The 20,532-nt window shown below is 42.9% G+C and overlaps 2 protein-coding genes across 5 annotated transcripts in view; one reads left to right on the top strand and one right to left on the bottom strand.

The window, feature by feature from the left end:
* The window catches only part of c14h6orf136 (chromosome 14 C6orf136 homolog), a 22,392-nt gene extending 16,951 nt beyond the window's left edge, over positions 1-5,441 (top strand). For 3 of the 4 annotated variants that reach the window (XM_078267342.1, XM_078267344.1, XM_078267343.1), the window contains one exon: positions 1,974-5,441. In XM_078267342.1, coding sequence (XP_078123468.1) covers positions 1,974-2,117 — 144 coding nt within the window. In that variant the 3' untranslated portion in view covers positions 2,118-5,441. The other variant, XM_078267345.1, reaches the window with a different exon arrangement.
* A 1,583-nt stretch (positions 5,442-7,024) lies between these two features.
* Positions 7,025-20,532, bottom strand: part of bag6l (BCL2 associated athanogene 6, like) — a 29,719-nt gene continuing 16,211 nt past the window's right edge. Inside the window, exons 13-24 of the mRNA XM_078267068.1 lie at positions 20,260-20,338; positions 19,454-19,731; positions 19,092-19,341; positions 18,139-18,308; positions 16,650-16,703; positions 16,434-16,536; positions 15,324-15,448; positions 15,089-15,223; positions 13,259-13,456; positions 11,510-11,617; positions 10,921-11,061; positions 7,025-8,386 (exon numbers count right to left, since the gene is read on the bottom strand). Coding sequence (XP_078123194.1) covers positions 8,288-8,386; positions 10,921-11,061; positions 11,510-11,617; positions 13,259-13,456; positions 15,089-15,223; positions 15,324-15,448; positions 16,434-16,536; positions 16,650-16,703; positions 18,139-18,308; positions 19,092-19,341; positions 19,454-19,731; positions 20,260-20,338 — 1,740 coding nt within the window. The 3' untranslated portion in view covers positions 7,025-8,287. The remainder of the gene's footprint in view (positions 8,387-10,920; positions 11,062-11,509; positions 11,618-13,258; positions 13,457-15,088; positions 15,224-15,323; positions 15,449-16,433; positions 16,537-16,649; positions 16,704-18,138; positions 18,309-19,091; positions 19,342-19,453; positions 19,732-20,259; positions 20,339-20,532) is intronic.

Here is a 20,532-nt window from a genome sequence, read left to right as displayed (position 1 = left end):
GACGGGTTTTGTGATTGGTGGGAAATGAGAGTGGGGCAGTAGTCATAGTATGCTACACACTTTGAAAAACAACAACACAGATTTAGAGCGGTTCAACTCATCCCTGTGAGGACGGTCTGCTGACACTGTGCCCGTAAAAACCCAGCGTTAGAATGTAAACGTATGAAAATAAGTTTCATTCTCTCGGCACCGCTGCTCTGACTCGCCTCTCTCGCCCGAGACTTCAGCAGATTCAGCAGGTCAGTGCGGCTGCTAGGTAGCGCCAGCCACTCTTTTTTTTTTTAATTATTACTTTTTTAAGTGAGTCTTGAAGCCAACAGCAAAGCCCAACTTTACTTTATCAAACAAAGAGAAATGTTCTCCCCTTGTCTTAAAATAGTCAAAAATGTATACTAGAGAGACGTACTTCCTCGCCAGCTGCTGCAATAAATATGCAGAGGAGGAGAAAGTGTTTGATGGTTATTAATTAGTGAACATAAAACAAGCTTTTATTTCTCTCTCCCTACTGTACAAATTCAAGTAGCTACAAAACAGTTATTACTTAGTTCAGATGGACGGGGGTATGTGACAGTGTGACGTGTAAAGCCCCGCCCATTTCTGAACTGTCATGACCAGGGAGATGGGAGATGCCATGTTGACTGGCTTGGTTTCAGTTTCCATAAGAAGGGTTGAAGAGTGGTCAGATAGCCGTAGCCCAGCCCTGGTCAGTAGTGTGACAGCAGTCGACTAACGCCATATATCATCTCGTCACCCCGAAAACACATGAACTTTCTAGTAAACAAACAGTTCCCCCTGCCACCGCTACTCATTACGTCATCACGCCGCTCAGCTCGTCAGATGCTATCGGCTCCGTTCTTTCTTTTATAAACAAACACCATGTTACTCAGGTCATCATATTGTTTATTACCGGTGTTAGGCTGCTATTGGAAGGTTTAGTGAGCTAAAGGTTAGGGTTATCAGTTATTCTACAGTAGGGCTGTATCCATATATCGTGCAGCCCTATTCTACAGTAAATGAAGCTAACGTTAGCCCCCAAATAAATGAAGCAAGCTATATAAGCCACATCAACATGGCAATAGTAGTTTACTGCATCAGAGCTATATTTGTATACATCCATGTAACGATGGACGTCTGTGTTTGGCGGTGGCGATCCTCGGCGGTGTGATGTCAGACCACAGTAGAAAGCTCTGCTGTGCTTCACAAGGCTCGGGGAAATGGAGCTTGGAGCTACCGCACTGCTTGATCACTACCAGAGCTAAGCTACTGAAAAGCTATTTGAGTCAGCGACGCTACTAAGAAGTATTTAAACTAGTAAGGCTAATATTACTGCCCAAACTGCTTGCAATACAACTGTGATTTAGCGCTGTGACGGCGTCGGCACTAATGTGACGGCGTCGGCACATGTTGCTAATGTAGGCTACTTTTTTAATTTGCCAGGAGGTGATCTCATGTCCCTTATCTGATAGCTCCTCGGTCCTCAGCTGAACCAGATGTTGTTCTGTCCCTCCTCTGTAAAGCTGTCTCAAAGCTCTTATTTCTGCCCGAGGAGCGAGCATCGCTGAGGGATCATTGAGGAGCTGTAGGCGAGGATACAGAGAGCAGCCTTCCTGGAAGCCATGCAGCTGAAGGAGTTACTAACTCCACCCAAACAGCTGATGATTTCATGTGACGCTTCAGAGGAAAGGACGTCTCATCTCTCTAAAACACATTTCCTTGTTGCCTCGCTCCTCCCGTGATTTCCTCGCGTCTCTCCTGTGCCTCCTTGGTGGCACAGGACTGATTAAGACGCAAGGAAGGGAGGCAGGTGGAGGAGAAGTGACATGAGAAGCAGCATAGTGACAAATGCCGGTTCAACTGAACAGCATGAAATCAATCTGGTTTAGCCTGGTAAAACAGGAAATGGGCCCAGCTCTTCTAGACAGCTGTTGAGTGAATCATTCTGAGCTTCGGGCTTGATTGTCTCTGTGCTGCAGGTGATGCCGGATCAGCCCCCTGTCCTGCCCAGAGTAACTTCACTCCTGGCGGGGGCCCTGGTGGCGCTGGGAGTGCAGGAGCATCGACCTGCTCTCAACCTGCTGCCCTTCCTCCTGTCCTCACTGCGACAGAGCAGAAACTGAGCCCAGGATGACCAGCACAGGAACTCTCTACATTCTCAACATAGGTTAAGCTCTGCATCCTAACATCTCACAATGTTGCCCCTGAATTAAATACAAAGTCAAGTCTTTACACTGATTTGCCTTCATCTAATTTTAATTTAGCTATTATTTGAAATAATGAAAGGGTTAACCTGAACACAGAAGTTGGTTTTTGGGGTCCAGCAGTCACATGGCCAGTCAGCCGCCAGCTGTTGCAACAGCAGACACAGCTTGTTTAGTTTGTTTTTCACATTTACAAAGGAAAGCACTACATAAAACCAGTTCTTTTAAAACTCCAGGGACATGTTCTTTTGTTAGATTCAACAAATTGAAGTGTGTGTGTGTGTGTGTGTGTGTGTGTGTGTGTGTGTGTGTGTGTGTGTGAACGCCATCTCTGTTGTAGTGATTTGGGATACGTGAAATCCAGCAAGAACACGTATATTGGGGCAAACCCAAAGCTTTCCAAATAAACTTCAATTCAACATGAATCATTTCAAATGTTTTATTTTTTTTCTGTCTGACCCAAGGTAAACCAGAAGGTCCTAGATGAGCTCTTGTAGCTAACTGCATAGGAAACGTTCCAGGCAACGTGCTCTTTAACCAAACTAGCTGTCTATTCACTGCTGCATGCTGCTCTGTTCATTTCTGGGACAGACTGGTGTGCACTATTGAATGGGCAGACCAACACTCTAAAGTGTTTGGTGTTGAGTGTACAGAAAAGTAGTAGTAAACAACCCTTTCAGTTTGAAGCCTGGCTCCTTCCAGGGTTAGACCCCACCCACCAACACCTCCGAAGCTCACTCATTTATAATTATTAAGCATAATTGCGATTGAGAGATATCTCGTTCTCATTGTTTAACAGCGATTATATTCTAAATCCCAAATAAAGCCCCCCACTCCTCCGTTGGAAGGTGCAACATTGTCTGATTGTGAGTGATTGTCTGTTTGGGTTGTGTGTGTCTGTGTCAGTGAGACTTTTGCTTCGGTACAAGACGCTGTGGAGCAAAGCAACGGGCTGCACGGCTGCTCCCCCTGCATGGACGTAACGTCACACATGGGGCCCAAAGGCACTTTGACACAGCCACACAGAAGTGTCCCCAACACAGCAAAAGAAAAGAGAAAATCCAGGCAGAGTTTACAAATACAGACAGCAAAACCCGCTTCTAGTGGGTCATAAGTTTAAGGGCAGCAACTAGTCCTGCGCAGCGCTGTGCTGTGTGGTCTGGCAACATGAGCATACTCTCCTGGATAGGATCAAGAAACACTGTTTGCATTTCTTTAAACCAATCACAATGGTCATGGGCAGCACTAAGCTCCGGACGGAGCCACTGTGCCTCTGCTAAATAGTCTCAGGAAGGGACTTGTTTTGGGGGAACATTTATACCCCGTAAAAGAAAACTCCTCGTCCAATATTAAATGAAGTTAACTGTTGACATAACACAGTAACGTGAGTTATTTAAATGAGCTGATACATGGTTAAACGTAATTGGCTCTTACCAGTGTATCTCCGTGTGTACTTTGTCTACAGCAATCCCACCAATCAGTCCCAAAACGTCCCAGTTAGAGAGGAAATGACCTAAACTTATTCTTTGTAAATCTTTACAGTCATTCCCTGAAAGAACCGAGCAGGTCTGACTTGTTGCACCATCCAGCTTCTTCTTAAAACTGGCCATTTTCAGCGTGTAACGTTGCTCAGTGGTTCCAGTTAATATATTTGGTTTTTTTTTACTTTAAAGTTCACACAAAGAAAGGGAGGGACATCCGGCAGAACACTGTCCAGTAAATGAACAGTCGTCGATATAGATCAGTCTGCAACTAGTGGTTCTTTTCATGGTGATTAATGTGTGGATTATTTTCTGGATGAGTTGTCTGGCCTCTGAAATGTCAGAGAAATGGTGAGGAGAGGAGAAACTAGAAAACATACTTACATTTAACAAGCTGACGTCAGATTTTCTAAAAATGAAATAGTTGGTGATTAGTTTAATAGTTGACAACTAATTGATTCATCTTTGCAGCTCTACATAAATGATGATTGAGAGGGTTTTACTTTTGTATTAGTCTCTACATTCTTTTTTTGAGAAAGCACTGCATATTACATCTTTTAAATAGCACATTTCATGATGACAGGGGCTTCATGATGGTCCCAGGGACCAACAGCTGAAGGATTGACCTGTTTTCATGGAACTTGAAACTAGCCCGTTGTGAGTGAGAGAAGAAACTTGCCAAAGTGAGATTTTATTAAAGAAACTATTAAGACCCTAACCCCCGGGTAACGGCCTTTTCTCCCTGTTGAGGTCAGGTGGAAGGTAGCAGATACCCCTCTCCTACCCCCATGGTCCCATTCATTGTCTATGTAAGCAGAGAGACGGGGCGTCGAGGAGCACGCTCCTCATTTGCTTAAAGTTGAGGTCCAGGCTACTTCATGCTAATCAGGAGCGTGTGTGTCTATGCTTTTCCTTTGGCTGTCAAAATGTGATCTGTACAGGTCTCCAGATTAGGGATGTTAATTTCTATATTTTACATAAGATATATTCTGACCGATAGCGTTAACCCACAGAGTCCCGGTTCACCCGTCCAGGACTCTAGACTTTCCGCGCTGCGCGTCTGCAGACAGCACAGCCACAGTGTTGTGTTGCGTGCATCGTCAAGGCTTAGTCATTTCATGGTCTCTGTCGTTTTTATCAAACAGGAGGAAATGTATTTGTTGGGGATTATTTTCAGTGGATGAATTGTTCGTGTGTGTGTGACAGAGGAAGAAGATCCAGGCTTTGAATACACACACACACACACACACAATACTGGTTAGTAAGACAGATAGTATGTTGTTGGTTTGGCTCTGTTGACATGAATAATATATTATTTATAAATATATAATATTGCCAGAATGATTCTTTAACCATTAACCACCCATAGAATGCAACCGCTTCATAGAACTTTCAAACACTGCTAGCTTGTACTATGAGAGTTCCATGATTATGAATATGTAATATGTATCGTTAGTTTACACTTGTTTACTCAGTCTTTGTGGTCATTTCCAAAAACCCGTTAAACAATCCAGGTACCAATCACGAAAGTATACTGTAACTGAAACTTAAACTTTTGGTCATGTTTGTGTAATTAAGTGACAATCTGGATCAGCATGTGAGCCTCCCAACCTCGCCCTCACACAAATTGGGAAAATGTTCTTGTTTGTAAAAAGTGGTATGAGCCAGCTGTTGCTGTCCAATTTCACAAAAAACTGTGGTAAAGTGATGCCTGACATAGCTTTGTGCAATTTAAATAAATCAATAAAGAATCTATATTCAAGCCTTGTGGATTGCGTTCTTGTATCTAGTATTCTCTAGACTGGAAAAAGACTTTAGCAACCTGACCGATGACACACTGGATGCTCAGCTCTATGGAATGTGAATGAACAGCGTTACGCAGTACGATTACACGGTTGCTGACTATACAGTGTGCTGAAAACCTCCAACTGTCCCTTGGAAAAAACCTGACATGTACATAATGTGAAATGTGCTTGTGAAGTTCTAGCTTAATAAGTAGCTGCACGCGGTACATACGCATTCGTTGTGACTTCACTGAAACTGTTTGACGCAGCGATAATAGTCCTGTAAGTTGAGCAATAAAGCATGCTGCAACAGTATCTGTGGTACATCAGGAAATGACCACTCTGGTGTGTGTTTATCACTCATATCTGTTTAGAAACATGCCTTGTCAGTTTCTATGTTGCTTCATTTCCACCTGTACTGCTGCAATAACTCCTGTATGAATCCTGGTTGTGTGAATAAAATAAAGTGATTAACAATAAACAGTGTTTGTTATTTTTGGATGGTGATGTCAGTTGGTGTGCATCTGCCTTGTCCCTTCTTTCTTCACAGACCAACTCTAAGTCAAAGTGTTTTACAAGTAAAGGGCATAAAACATACAAGAAAGAAATCAAAGAAGACCATGACACAGGTTTAAAAAGAATACATATTAAAAATACAATACACAGCAGAGGAAAGAGGCCCAATACAAAGGTGCCTCTGCTAAATAGCCTCAGGAAGGAACTTGTTTTGGTGGAACATGTGGACGTTCAAAAGTAGTTTTAGTCGTGTAACAGAAAACTCAGATTGGACAGATAGTCTAGCTAGCTGTCTGGATTTACCCTGCAGAGATCTGAGGAGCAGTTAACCATAGTCCTCACAAATCCACCAGAGGTTAGAACGCCAACACAAAGGAAGCCCAAGGCAACGGATACCCGTCCTAAATGAGTGAAATCCGACTGATTTTGTGGCGGCAACGGAGCAATCCTGGAAGTGGAACGTCAAGGATATGGACTACGTCAGTCAAGAAGCCTGGACAACCTGAAAGCCTCACTGGGTTTAAATAAACAACAGAGTTGGATATCGTCCACATATCAATGGTGTGCAATTTTAAATCAGTTTATGATCTGTTCCAAGGGCAGGAAATATAAAGAGAAATAAACAGGTTATGAAGTTGTGGATTTCCTAACCATTTGACACTGTGCACACAAGTTATCCATTGTTTCCTAGGTGGCACTGGAAATGTCATGAAGCAAATTGTGTAACACTTGTTTAGTAATGTTTTATTTCTATAGCACCTTTCAAAACCTAGGTTATAAAGTGCTTTAAAAAGATGAAAAGGTTAAAAGAACTAAAGGTGAGTACAACACAAACATTACAATGGAACAACTAGAGGCATCACTACTCAAAATAGAGCTCAATCACAGAAGTCCAGGGGGGAAGAGAGACTGTTCCACAGTAGCGTTTTCTTTTTTCCTACCTTGTCCTATCTCGTGACCCCCACAGATGTATCTTTGTGACCCCTCGTGGGGCCCTGGCCCTGTGTTACTCTGAGATTCCTTTTAATAAATCAATTCAGCAACGTTTATTTAGAGGTTCATTTATTTCAGCGATGTTAAAAAGCACAGAGTAACCACTGAGTATGACAAAGCTCTACTGAGTGCCGTTGTGCTTCAGACAAACATCACACATGTCTACCATCACCATGCTGGCACATTATTGTAATGCAGTGGAAGAATCCAACAGTGGAGATAATGCCCTAACATACACACATCAACTAATCATTGTATCGTGAATCATATCACAACATTACCTGACAGCGCCCTGCTCTCGATGATGCAGGAGGAGAAACTGCTTAGTATTTGAGGAGAAACCAGAATTTCCTCAGCCAGAGAGTTCACAGAGTCGATGTTGCTATCCTCATTAGCATCTCTGGGTCATCATCTCGCCCAGAAAAACACAGTAACAAATTGTAAAGACAACTAAAACAGCATAAATTAGATTTGCATCCTGCTAGAATTTTAGAATATCTAGAGTCAAGATGCTAAAAAAATAAAAATCTGATGCAATGGTGAGCCCCACTACTTACGGTACATGATTGACACAGACAATGCTCTATGACATCACTGCCCTTTACTATGTACAACTCATTTACAGTTTTGCCTTGCCTATATAACACAACTACAGCTGTAGCATAGGATACAAGTGCTCAGTATGACGGAGTATCAGGATCACTGTTAGCCAACAATGTCTGAATATTTGGAGAAAAAGGTCATCTTGAAATGAGAATAAGGTCATTTTTATAAGAAGTCATAATATAGTCATAATATTTCACAAAAAAAGTTGCAAAGAACACCAAATTTCATTAGTTGTAGGGTAGATTACATTGCATGTGTTCACATTTTCTGACGGCCCATATAATATGCAATAGCTATTTTTCCTTGCAAAAGACTAGGACAGACAATTAGTGTCTTCTATTATTTAAGACTTCATTCTTGAAATATTGTGACTTTGTTTCTAGTCTTCTATAATGTCCAGACTGCTTTACAGAAGAGGATTAGTTCTGAGATGATTGGAGATATGTCGTCCTGTCTTATATTCAGTGTTTAGTCCTATGACTCTGCACTAACTGCTTCCATCATTAGTCTCTCAGAGAGCAAAGGGAATGTTTTAGCAACAGGTGACTCAAGTAGCTCACAGTTTCTTAAACCAAGTCTGCAGGTTTGTCCATTCTACCAAACTACAGCAGCTGATGTCCCACTCTGAAGCCGACAGGAGAAGAGGAAGAGTTCCATGCTGCACATACAGTGACATATGTCATGTGTGCAGATGCTGGGCTGTGGAGGACTACGAGTCTTCTATAGAGAAAGCTTGCTGTGTGTTGGGGAACCGCTGGGCGTTGTAGTCCGGATCGTCTCTCACTCGCTCTTTGATGTCATTCTTTACCTGGCAGGAGACAGAGACACAGACGACAGGTTACATGTAGAATGACCCGCATTTTTATGATTTACAATTTTTATTTTTATTTAATGTTTCTAAAGCTCTGTCATGTTTCATATAATAGTCTTAAATGACCTGTAACAGCAAACTAACAGTGGATAGAACACTATTTTATATAGTTTTTGGTAAGGCCTCTGCCCGGTCACAGAATGATTTTCGGCAGGTAGACGGCGCTACAGTAACACATTCTGACGGGTCCCAGATTTCTCTGTAACACCAGAAAAGCCTGTGTTAGTGTATCCTGCCAGTGAAGCCAGGTAAAGGAAGCAGGAGATGTCTTTATATAGGCCTAATAGTATTTTATTAGTTTTCTGTTGTAGTTATGGCTGATACTGGGGCAGGACCATCACAGGAAAGGAGGACATTAAACTAAATTAAATGTAAGTTATTATTACTTTGTCTCTGTGTGTGTGTGTGTGTGTGTGTGTGTGTTTCACCAAGTTAGCCCTTGAACTGTAGGACATACTACTACTACAAATAAATAAAGTTATTCGTGATACAAGCGTGTGTTAAGAAATGATTCTGTTTTTGATACTGTACTTAATCGGCTCCAAAACTCCATTTCTCTAGAGACTGGAGCTGTAGCTGCAGCATGTTGACTGACATCTTTTAATTATGTAAAGACATGTTCAAGGAGTTCAGATAGAGCCTGTATCAGGGCCATATTTAGTCCAGATAGAGCCTGTATCAGGGCCATATTTAGTCCAGATAGAGCCTGTATCAGGGCCATATTTAGTCCAGATAGAGCCCGTATCAGGGCCATATTTAGGGCTCCCTCATTAAAAACCCATCATGATGTAAAGGATATGACCGCCTGGGCTCAGGAACACTTCGAGAACCATCGTCAGTCAACACAGTTGGTCGCTAGGGATGGCTATCGTTTGGATTTTCACGATTCCGATGCCGAACCGGTACTTTTAAAACGATTCTGATTCCTAAACCGATTCTTGAAAAACTGAAAAATGACATCAAAGATGTAATATGTTTACTAGTGATCATGTGCAGTGAATGGTTAATATGCTTTTACGTCCGTTTTGGTGAGCCCAGAGGGAAAATATGGCGTTTTAAAAAGTAGCCTACATTTACGATAGCTAGCTAACGGTAGACTACAGAGAGAGGGGGATATTTTTACGTCCGTTTCGTGAGCGACAGAGGGAAAATATTTCAGTCGACACATTAAGTGGAACCGAAATTTGCGTTGTAATCCGTTCCGATTCCTACCGGTTGCGTAGGAACCATAGTGGAACCAGGTTTCGGTACCCAACCCTATTGGTCGCTACATCTACAAGTGCAAGTTAAAACTGTACCATGCAAAGCCAAAGCCATTTATCAACAACACCTAAAAAGGCACAGGCTTCTCTGGGCCCGAGGTCATCTGAGATGGACTGAAGCCAAGTGGAAAAGTTTGCTGTGGTCTGACGAGTCCACATTTCAAATAGTTTTTGGAAATCATGGACGTCATGTCCTTCGGGCCAAAGAGGAAAAGGACCATTCAGATTGTTATCAGCACTAAGTTCAAAAGCCAGCATCTGTGATGGTATGGTGGTGTGTTAGTGCACATGGCATAGGTAACTTGCACATCTGTGAAGGCACCATTAATGCTGCACGTGTTACAACAGCATGGCTTCATAGTAAAAGAGTGCAGGTACTAGACTGGCCTGCCTGCAGTCCAGACCTGTCTCCCATTGAAAATGTGTGGCGCATTATGAAGCACAAAATACGACGACACCCCGGACTGTTGAGCAACTGAAGTCGTACATCAAGTAAGAATGGGAAAGAATTTCACCTACAAAGCTTCAATAATTAGTGTCCTCAGTTCCCAAACACTTATTGAGTGTTGTAAAGGAAAGGTGATGTAACACAGTGGTAAACATGCCCCTGTCCCAGCTTTTTTGGAATGTGTTGCAGGCATCAAATTCAAAAGGAGTGAATATTTGCAACAAAAAAAATCAAGTTCATCAGTTTGACATTAAATATCTTGTCTTTGTGGTGTAATCAATTATTCAATTGAATAATAGGTTCAACAATAGGTTGAAAAGGATTTGCAAATCATTGTATTCTGTTTTACACAACGTCCCAACTTCATTGGAATTGGGGTTCATAAAATTAAAGGATATTAAAATGATTATAGTGTGATTTTTACAAGGATCAGTACCAAACAAAGGTTTTTCTTTAAGTCTGTAGGATAGGGTTTGGAGGCCAGGACGTCTCTGCAGCACCACAATACTTCATTCAACAACATACTTTTCCTTTAACAAGTATTGTGCCCCCCCTACAATTTGGATATTGTGATTAATTGTGCAGCCCTACTCTCTGCTCATAGTGTCCTTATTTCAAAATAACCGTGCACTGTTATCAGCATAACTTAACATCCATCAATCCTTAGCCTGAGTTTGAAGCTACATGACAATGAACGATGAAGATGATTTAAGATGACTAACATCATCCTAGCCTGAATGAGTTTAGCAACAGTGCATTACCTGTTTGGTGTATGCTTCCTGCAGCCTCTCCAGCTCCCCCTGCAGGCAGTTTGGGGCAGTGACGGGCAGGGCTCCTGCAGCGCGGGCAGCTCGACTCACTGCGTCCGACAGGGACAGGTGTGGTCCTTCACACTGGGTTGTCTAAGGACGGAAACACTACTGTGACTCTCCTGAAAACAAACAAACATTCTTAACAGGAGCCTATTTTCCAATGCATTGGTGTCTAATGGCATACTCACAGTTCAACTGTGCCTGAACACATTTGACCATATTGTCTGGTGCGTTTGACTAATGTGATCGCTCCATACTGTGCCCGGCCATGGAGTCTGGTGGAGTTTGGTGATGGTGATTTTGGGGCTGTTTCAGGTTAAACTAAAAGGATCTTACTCTTTAACTAAAGAGTCTGATTATTTAAATGAAATGAGCTGGTTTGACCATTAAGACGTCCGGAACACAGGACCTTCTTCCTGTATTTACTTTCTTGCTCCCGCCCCAGACACATCCGACCAATAAGAGGAGTGAATGTTCTGGGCTGGCAGTTTCTCACGGTCTAGTGCTCAGTGAGACACTGATGACGTGCACGGCTCACCTTCCTCCTCTTGGCGGGCATCCCGTGCAGGTAGCCGTCAGACAGTGGCGGCTGGCTTCTGATCTTCCTCTGAGACAGCATGTCGTGTCTGATGATGGGAACCCATTCCTGACCAAGACATTTTACACAGTCATAATCCAACGAACTGATGATCACGTTGCTCAAATATGCCAGTGATTTACAGCGTAGGCATGACAAGGCATGTTTATTTCTTTGGCACTTTTTAACATCAAAGCAATAGAGCTCAACAGTGAGCACCCACTTTGAAATAGTTCTGGTTCCGGAAGTGATTTTCCCTGTTAAATATCTGCATTACGTTCCATTCGGTTTCATTAAATGCTTATATAACGAGTTTTAGGCTGGAACCAAGCCAACCAGCTACGAGATGAATGGTGACCATAACACATTTGATTGTGCAGAAACGACCAGAGACTTCAGTGGTAGCAGCTCGATATAGCTGTTCACGGGTTCGCAGGTACCGAATATATTTCTATGGTAACAGTGAGCTCCACCAATCAGAAACGTTGCTGTTATGCTTGTGATTGTGGGTAGTGTAGTAGTTCTCCATGACATGACAAATAAAACATGATTTTATTAAAACCAGGTTGATTTCATACAGACTTCTGTCTTCTACAGGAGCAGAAACTATAGTTTAACAACTCGGAGCTCGGGGTCAGTCTACCTCGGATGGTTTAGACTTTATGGATGATAATCTAAATCCTTTTGGAGAAAATCTTTTTCTTTTTACTTCTGGAACCACACTGTTGAGCTTTATTCATAGTGCTTTATGTAAGACATAAAATACAAGATTTACAAGGTAATGGCCTTAGAATGGACTGATTCCAATCAGTTTAGGAGCCAGTTTTCTTGTTGTTTTTCATGTTGTGATTGACTGCCGAATGACATCCAAAATCCAACAGGACTATGACTGAGAGGTTACCACTGTAAATATCAGTCTGCCTGTGTCATTGTGTTCATTTATTTTTATTTAGCTATTTCTATTCCCCTGGCTATTCTGCCCCCTACAATACCCTGCCACCTGCCTATGGAAGCAAGTGGCTCTGATGATGCGTGTTCACTGGCAGCATCATTTCCAGGCTTCCCATTCTGGGAGCGTCGCGGCAACTTTGAGAAGCTGAAAGTTGAGTTGCCCGCGCCACATTTGCATGAAGTCCAGACTACTTTATGCAAATCAAAGACGTCCAGCTCGACTCGCCGCCTCTCATAAACTCACAAAAATCTTTTAAACTGAACGCTGGCGATCTAAACTGAAGAAAGATTCAGCAGCTGCATAGCCTATTTCTCGCATAAAATGTTTTGAGAAACACATTTCGGTAAACTATTTTCGTATAATAAAGGTTACAAACAAGCCGCCATGTTGGTCCTTTTGAAATCCGGGAGCAAAAAGCCCACGAGTGAAGTGTTCGTCTAATCAGGAGTAGCCATCGTGGTCGTAGGATGGCCGCCAGTGAAGAGAAACTCATAACTGCTAGTGGAGAGAACATCATGCGTCCAATGACGGGAAGCGGGGCGCTCCCTGCCCTCAAAAACGCCACTGTGGACACATACTAACAGTCTGTTTAAATACAGGTAGGGGTCAGGTCAAATCAGCAGGCTAGCTCCAGTTGTGAGCTGTGTGAATGCCGGTTTGCAAACGTTAACCTGTGCAGGAATATAGGAGCAAGGGACTGCTTGGCAGCCGTGTTATTTCCATATAATAAACATGGCTGTGAAAAGCACATTCCTTACAGGTGGAACAGCTGCTGCCCATGGCTCCAGCTCAGGGGTTGCCCGCTCCCAGCCTGTCGGGGCCTCAGCAGGACACTGAGAATCCCCTGATGAGGCAGTGTTCCCTCTGGGAGACGCTCCCCTCTCTCCACTGTCTCCTGACGAAGCCATGGCGTCCTCTGCTATGGTGCCAGGAGCTGGAGACAAACCTTCCTCTGCCTGAAAGAGGGGTGGAGTGGTCACATCCATTCCTATTACACTGCAGCAGCAGCTACAGAACATGGTGAAACTGTACAGTATGTGGTCAGAGTTGGTGAATCTAACAGAGAGAAAGGTCATCAAAGTTTGAAAGCATACCCCGGTCCTGACCAAGGCGAAAATCGAAATAGGTTTTTGTTTGTGTTCATAGCTCTTATTGTTTTGATTTTAAGATTTTTTTTCTGCACCTGAAATCATCTTGACATCTTCCTACTACACTGCTCGTTCAAGGTGAAATGAGGTGGTTTACTATTTCAAATACTTAACTATTACAGACTAAATTAAAATCATAAGTCACTGATACACAGCACAAATCTTCTCCTCTGCAGAAAGTGATGAATAAAAGGTTCTCATGTTGAAGGTACTACATCCAAGTTTTCTGTTTCGGCTCCAAACTTTATCTATTTCCCATTATCTGTATGACTTAAAAAACTGTTCATGTACAGGACAGCAACTAAAATCTGAATAATGTATTGAATAATTATAAGTATTATATGCATTATGAAAGTAACTGACAGCCTATTGTTGTCCCAGCTATTGAGTCACTGTGTGAACGGACCATAATTGTTGGTGGTAGCCCTCCTTAACAGCACTTTTTCATATGAATCTTGAATATTCTCTTCCGGTAACGTCATCACCCTAAATGGCAGCCTAAGATAACAACTCCACCAAAAAAGGATTTACTTAGCCCTGTTAGGTTGTCAAATATAACCTTGAGAATATTTGATTCATGAAGTGGGACATGGATGGGTAAAAAGGGATAAAAACAAAAAAGAAATGCTGGTGAACAACCTGCAAATGCAGGGAGCATGGAAAACAACTCACCGATAACATGGCGAAGCTATAGCAATAACCCATAATCAGAAAGACGCTGTGAGTTTAGCCAAAGTTTTGGAGGAGGTACAGGACTTTCACAAAGATACCGAACAACAATTAAACGGGTGAGCTCACCGACGTTAACAGAAGAATAGAGGCGGTGGAGACCCGACTCGAAAAAGTGGATTCAAAATGTGGAGCAGGTGCACGCAGAGATGATAAAAGTGATAAATCAACAAGAAAATCTAGATGGGAGTGTGCATATTTTATATATATATATATTATATATTATATAAGGTCTGGGGAGATGAATATACTTCGACCAAAACTACCCCCACACAGTCCTGCAAAAGTGAAAAGATTATTCCGAGATGGAAAAAGGGTGTTAAAGCAGAACAAGATCCTCTTCCAGACCCCGTTCCCCGCAAAGCTAGTATTCGAAGTATTCTATGATGACGAGACGCGGCGGTACTAGACGGGGGAGGAGGGGACTACTGATGTTGAAGAACAGAGGACTGTGTCGGTCAGAGTGAACCCTGAGCACGTGACCCGCTATGCCTGGAGGAGATGGTAAGAGGATCCATCTGATCCACATTTTAAAACAACAATGATTTATCTGATCCAGTTTCTTGTAACAAAATCTACACAAGACACTGTGGTTTTAGAGGCGGGTGGAGATATTTCTGGATAAATTAACTTTTTTTTAATCCACCCAGCGCCTTTGTGCAGTGTGTCCAGCTACAGCAGGTGTTGCTCACTAATGACTCCATGTATTACCTGTGTATAGATGATGTAGTGCTGGATTTGGTCCTCAGTAACTGGGTTGTGCTCCAATATGACATGCAGCCTCATAGACATCATACTTGTAAGCCAGTTGACCAGACTGGGATTGACTTCTGCAGACATCCTCCTCTACACAAACACACACAGCAACACGCAGTTAACATCCAGCAGTTGACTTGGATGCCATGAGTGCAGCACCATGCTGTGGTTAGAAATGATGTCTACTAACAATGCGGTGGTTGATGACTGCAGTCAGAGATCTCTGTTCTCCTCCGAGGCAGTACAAGTTCAGAGCCAGACACTCAAACAGGCCCTGAGTGCACAGCAACAGCAGACGCGGGCCAAAGGTGTGATCTGCATCAAGAAAAACCCAAGACAGAGAACCACTCACACCCTGCTGTTCAGACAGGAAAATGTATAGGAGAAGAGATGATATGGAGCGTTTAATGTCAATTATATTATTGACAAAAATGAATTCATTTTACTGAGAACAAGCTGTCTGCAGACGTCGCTCTGCAACCAACAACAATGTATGCAGTAATCAAACTCTGCTTCAAAGACGTTTTTTTTTACTGTTCTTCCTTGGTTGGTGGGCAGTGCACGACGCAAGCGCATACATGCTGACAATTGGCTGAGGTTGAGTAAAATGTCATGGTTAGCCAATCAGAGGTAGAGTTGGGCGGGTGTTCAAAAGCACGCATAGTCGGACACACAACAAACAACACAAGCGAGTCAGTCAACGAGAGAGAGACAGGTATGGCGTTATGAAATCAAGGAGAGGGTTAACTTTAAGTATAACCATCAGGCCACTTACGTTATTTGCACTACAAAGAGTGTATATATTTGTTATTTATTTTTGGTGTAATGCTTAACAAGCATAATTTAATTTTGCCCAGTTGTGGCCTGTTGAGGTGTTGTGTTATTTGTATTGATCCACTATATAAATAATATCTCCATACATGGCATTTGATTGGAAGCTAGTCTCACTTTGTCCCACACCAACATTAAAATAGTTTAGATTTGTGTACATTGTTTCTGTTAATAATGCATTGTATTAAGTGTCCATTTCATTATAATATTCAGATTTATCATAATAATTGAACATGCACATGTATTTTAAGTTCCATTAAAGAGGGGTAGGTGGAGGTGGGGTCACATTTGAGCATTTAAAAATGTACTTGAAAGTAACACAATAGTTACTTTCTGAAGTAACTAGTTACTTTCATAATTTGTAACTGAATAACTAATTTAGTTACTTTTTAAGTAACTAGTAACAGTAACTAATTACTTTTTAAAAGTAACTTGCCCAACACTAGTGACCGTCTCTGACTGAACTTACCGTTGTGGTGCAGAATGTGTGAGGCAATCTGTGTGAGCTGTTGTCTGAGGAAGGATAGGTTGGTCTGAATGATATCCACTCCCTCTTGCACTGTCACTGTGGCCTAGACACAAATCACACACAACTGACTTATTATCCATCACTACACACAGCACAGTACATTAAATGGACTGCAGCGGTCCGCATGAGTTTTGTGTGTTAAGAGGTTGTCCTTACAAAGCTCTCAGCGATGTACTCCTCCAGGCCGTTGATTAGCTCCTCAGCTGCTGTCTGCAGAGAGGACAATGTGTCAAAGTCTTTACTGTGAAAAATCCAATGAACAAATCAACAGATCCAAACCGTACACAACACTGTCAACATCAGAACTGAGAAACCAGGCATGTGTGTGGACAGTTGTGACAGGTGTCACATCAGGGTGCCATGAAACAGGATGAAATACTGGACATAAAAACTTGACAATAACTAAATGGTTTGCTAAAAGCTAATTAAATAAGTATGTTTTCTTGTGTCCCGACCAATGTTATGAAGCAGTATTCCTCAGAGTTGTCCGCAGACCCCTGCTGGTCCGTGAGTACATTTGGTAAAACATTATATTTGGAATTTTAAAATTCAAAACAGTATCTCACGGCACAAACGTTCCTATTGGTTGCCAGGCTGAGGTTTTTTTTTTTTTTTATTGTGTTCCCTTTATTAGACAGTGCCAGTGGATAAACAGGAAAGGGGGAGAGAGACGGGGGATGACAGGCAGCAAGTCGGATTCGAACCTGCACCACTGCAAAGGACTCAGCCTACATGGGGTGAACGCTGTTACTGGCTGAGCTAGAGGCCGCCCCACAGCTGCAGCGTTTACAAAAGCGGAAGCTGAGGAGACTGTGAGAACAGTCGAGGAAGAAGGCGTGTTTCCGAATGTCGTTAATGTTAATGTCCACGTCTTAAATGTCTACAAATGAACGGTCCGGAGCACTGACTCAAGGCTGATCAGTGCCGGACCGAGGACTGAGCTTGTCGAAAGACGGAGTGAAGTGGCAGCGGAGCCAAGGCACAGGTAGGCCCATGCACTTAACCTGTAGCCTGGGAAACCGAGTGTTTAGCTCTGTATATTCAAATGCACGGGCAGCCAAGCTTTGGAAGCCCCTAGACACGTAACGATAACATCAAGTTTCCCCAGAGTTGTGGACAACAGTGTTTCTCAAACTGTCTGCCAGCAACTCCAAAGCCTATATAGCGAGTGAGGAGCACATATGTGTTGTTTTTAATATTAAATAAACTCAGTAAAATGAATGTAAATTCAAACACTCAAAATCATAATTTGAAATGGCTGTTTTTTTCTGGGTTGTCGGACTTCAGCAATGAAGCCGACCGTTTTGCGACAATGCTGCCTCCAATTTATGTCACAAATGATCAGTGTGACATTTTAAGGAAATACAGAGGAATAAAGTTGACTACGGTTACTGTCAACTGACGAGATGGATTGATGGCTTCCCTGATGTCTCAGCATAAGCAGCACCATTCCTCCTTATTAAGTTGGTAACAGAGATAATGAGTGAGTAAGCTATTTGGCTTTAAATTTGGCTCTAATATTTTGGCAGTTAGGTGGTCTGTGAGTTTTTGTTGTATTGGGTAAATGGTCCTTGGTTGTAAAAAGTTTGAGAAACACTATATATAGTATCATGAACAATCAAGCGACTCTCTCGACAGTACTTACAGCTATGTTTGCATCAGTGGGCTCTCTGCCCTGCAGGTAGTGTTCAGTGAAGAAAGCAGTGAGCTGGGGCTGAATGTGGCTCAGAGGCTGGGCGTTCCCATGAAGCAGCAGCACCATGTCCACCATAGAGAAACTCTGACACAGCAGGGACAGCAGCTCGCCAAAGAATCCTGCCGGGATGAGAGCCAGTTTATCAGTATATCAACAACTATCATGGAAAACGGTCTGAACTGTCAATGGTAAACTTCATTAAGAATTCATTCTGAGAACGTGTTAGGATGTTGATAAGTTTTCAATGTTTTGGACTGAACAGGTTGGTGTTGACTAAAATCTGAAGTTACATTCATTCTCCTATTTTGTAACTCCAACGCATTTTCATACACTGGTTCGTATGATATTGTACGAAAACTTACGCACAACAATATCTTACGATATCCTACGAAATTAGGTGACCACCGGGCAGTCACGTGACGACTGGTCAGATGACAGTTAAGTTTAGCAGAAAAAAAGGTTACTGGGAGACGGGTCCCAGTCACCGTGAGGTGATGGTCCTCTTGGGAGCCGTTGCAGTTGAGTTTAGCTGGTAAAAAGGGTCTGTTATACACAGTTAGGTTAAGGCACCAAAAGACTTAAGATTAGAAAAAAGATTGTGGTTTGGGTTAAATACCGGTCCCCCTAAGTAGTAGTCCTGTGACACGAACACCCGATTCCTGGGTGAAAGTCTTGTGGTATCCCCTTAACTTTTTCTGGCACACAAACTCTGCTCCCCTAGCTTGAAAGCCCTGTGTTTTAGGAGCCAAACATCCACCCAGACCTCCTCCCTACTAGACCAGAGCACTCTTATAAAGCAGCAGTCAATGTGCTGCTGACTGTAACAAATACGTGGAATATATACATTCAGTACAGTGCTTTTCTTAGCTGTATGAATGCTTCATGAGAACCTGTTGACTCACCCACAGCACCCCCGGAGCCAGGAGTGAACAGGTTGCTGCTCTGGGACAGCCTCTGGATGAACTGGGCGATGCTCTCTCCACTGCCCTGCTGTGCCCCCAGAGAGCTCATCATGGTGGACAGCACTCCCTGCACAATGCCGGTGAACAGCTCCGGGCTCAGAGAGTCTCCGCCTGCACCGCTGCCCGCCTGGGGTGGGGCAGTAGCGGTGGACTGAGGGGGGATTAGGGCACCAGGACCACTGGCAGGGGGCTGGGCAGAAACAACAAAGAACAAAACACATTTAAATCCATAAACTCAACAAGGTAATGGCTCTGTTCAGCTGCAAACAAACCTGCACACATCAAGACCATTTTTTAAGCACCGGTGTGAAGTCTGACACGCCCCGGAAAAAGCCAGGCACCCCCGGCAGTGTCACAGTGATGGAGGGAGCTGGTCCAGATCCCTCTGCTCCTCCCAGCAGAGAGCCCAGGAGCTGGGCCAGATTACCCTCAGGACTGCCCTCTGCTGGCTGGCCTACAGAGGTCGTACGGGTGGTGTGGGTGGAGGGAGGGGGAGGAAATAGGGTGGAGGAATCAGATGAGGAGGAGGTAGAGAAGGAGGACTGAGAGGTGGTCGAAAAGGAAGCAGGCATTGGATCACCTGGAAGAGTTACAAAAAAAGCACAAACTAAGTATAGCATGACCGATGATGGATTTCTGAGGTCATACTGATATTGATATTCTGAGTTATAAAATTAGACATCAACATTAACTAACAATCCTGATACGGATCCCTGAGTTTATTTATTTATTCTTTATGAATTGTGACCGAGAACAACAATTTAGAAAGAAATCAACCTGTCAATGCTCTCTGGTGGACAGACTGAGATGGAGAAGCTGCTTCTAAATAACCTCAAACCTGGTATGACAATTCTGTAGAGAAATGTCTTGTAACCTATTGGTCGACGTATATCTGCAATAAGTTAATATCAACTAGCTCTAAAAATCAGTAGTTTGACATTTGATTTGCTGTGAAAGTTAGGTGATTATTTTATGGTAATGCAGAACAGATATTACAAAATCAATCTGCACTTTACATGTGCATTTCCACACAACTACAGTATAATGGAACAGACAACAACAATGAGTCAATGTCACTGTGAGGGATTTGAGCTTGTTAGCCACTGACCTGGCTGGCCCGGCATCAGGAGCTGTCCGACCAGACCGCTGATCATCTGGGTGAGATAGGAGGGGGCCGCAGCTGTGCCCTGCTCACAGAGAATAACAAGCACAATGGTTCATTCATCGGTTTTATACTATACACTGTAGGACATAGCTAGAGCTGCAACAATTAGTTGATTAGTAGATGGATTGAAAATGTATTGACAACTTAGTTCTTCTGAGTCATTTATTAAAAATGGTAAATTTGTTTTTCAACCTGGACCCTATGTTCCTATGTTTT

This window comes from Sander vitreus, chromosome 14, assembly GCF_031162955.1.
Source record: "Sander vitreus isolate 19-12246 chromosome 14, sanVit1, whole genome shotgun sequence".
NCBI lineage: Eukaryota > Metazoa > Chordata > Actinopteri > Perciformes > Percidae > Sander > Sander vitreus.
Note: the sequence above shows the minus strand (reverse complement) of the source record. Positions and strands in the feature narration are given on the sequence as shown.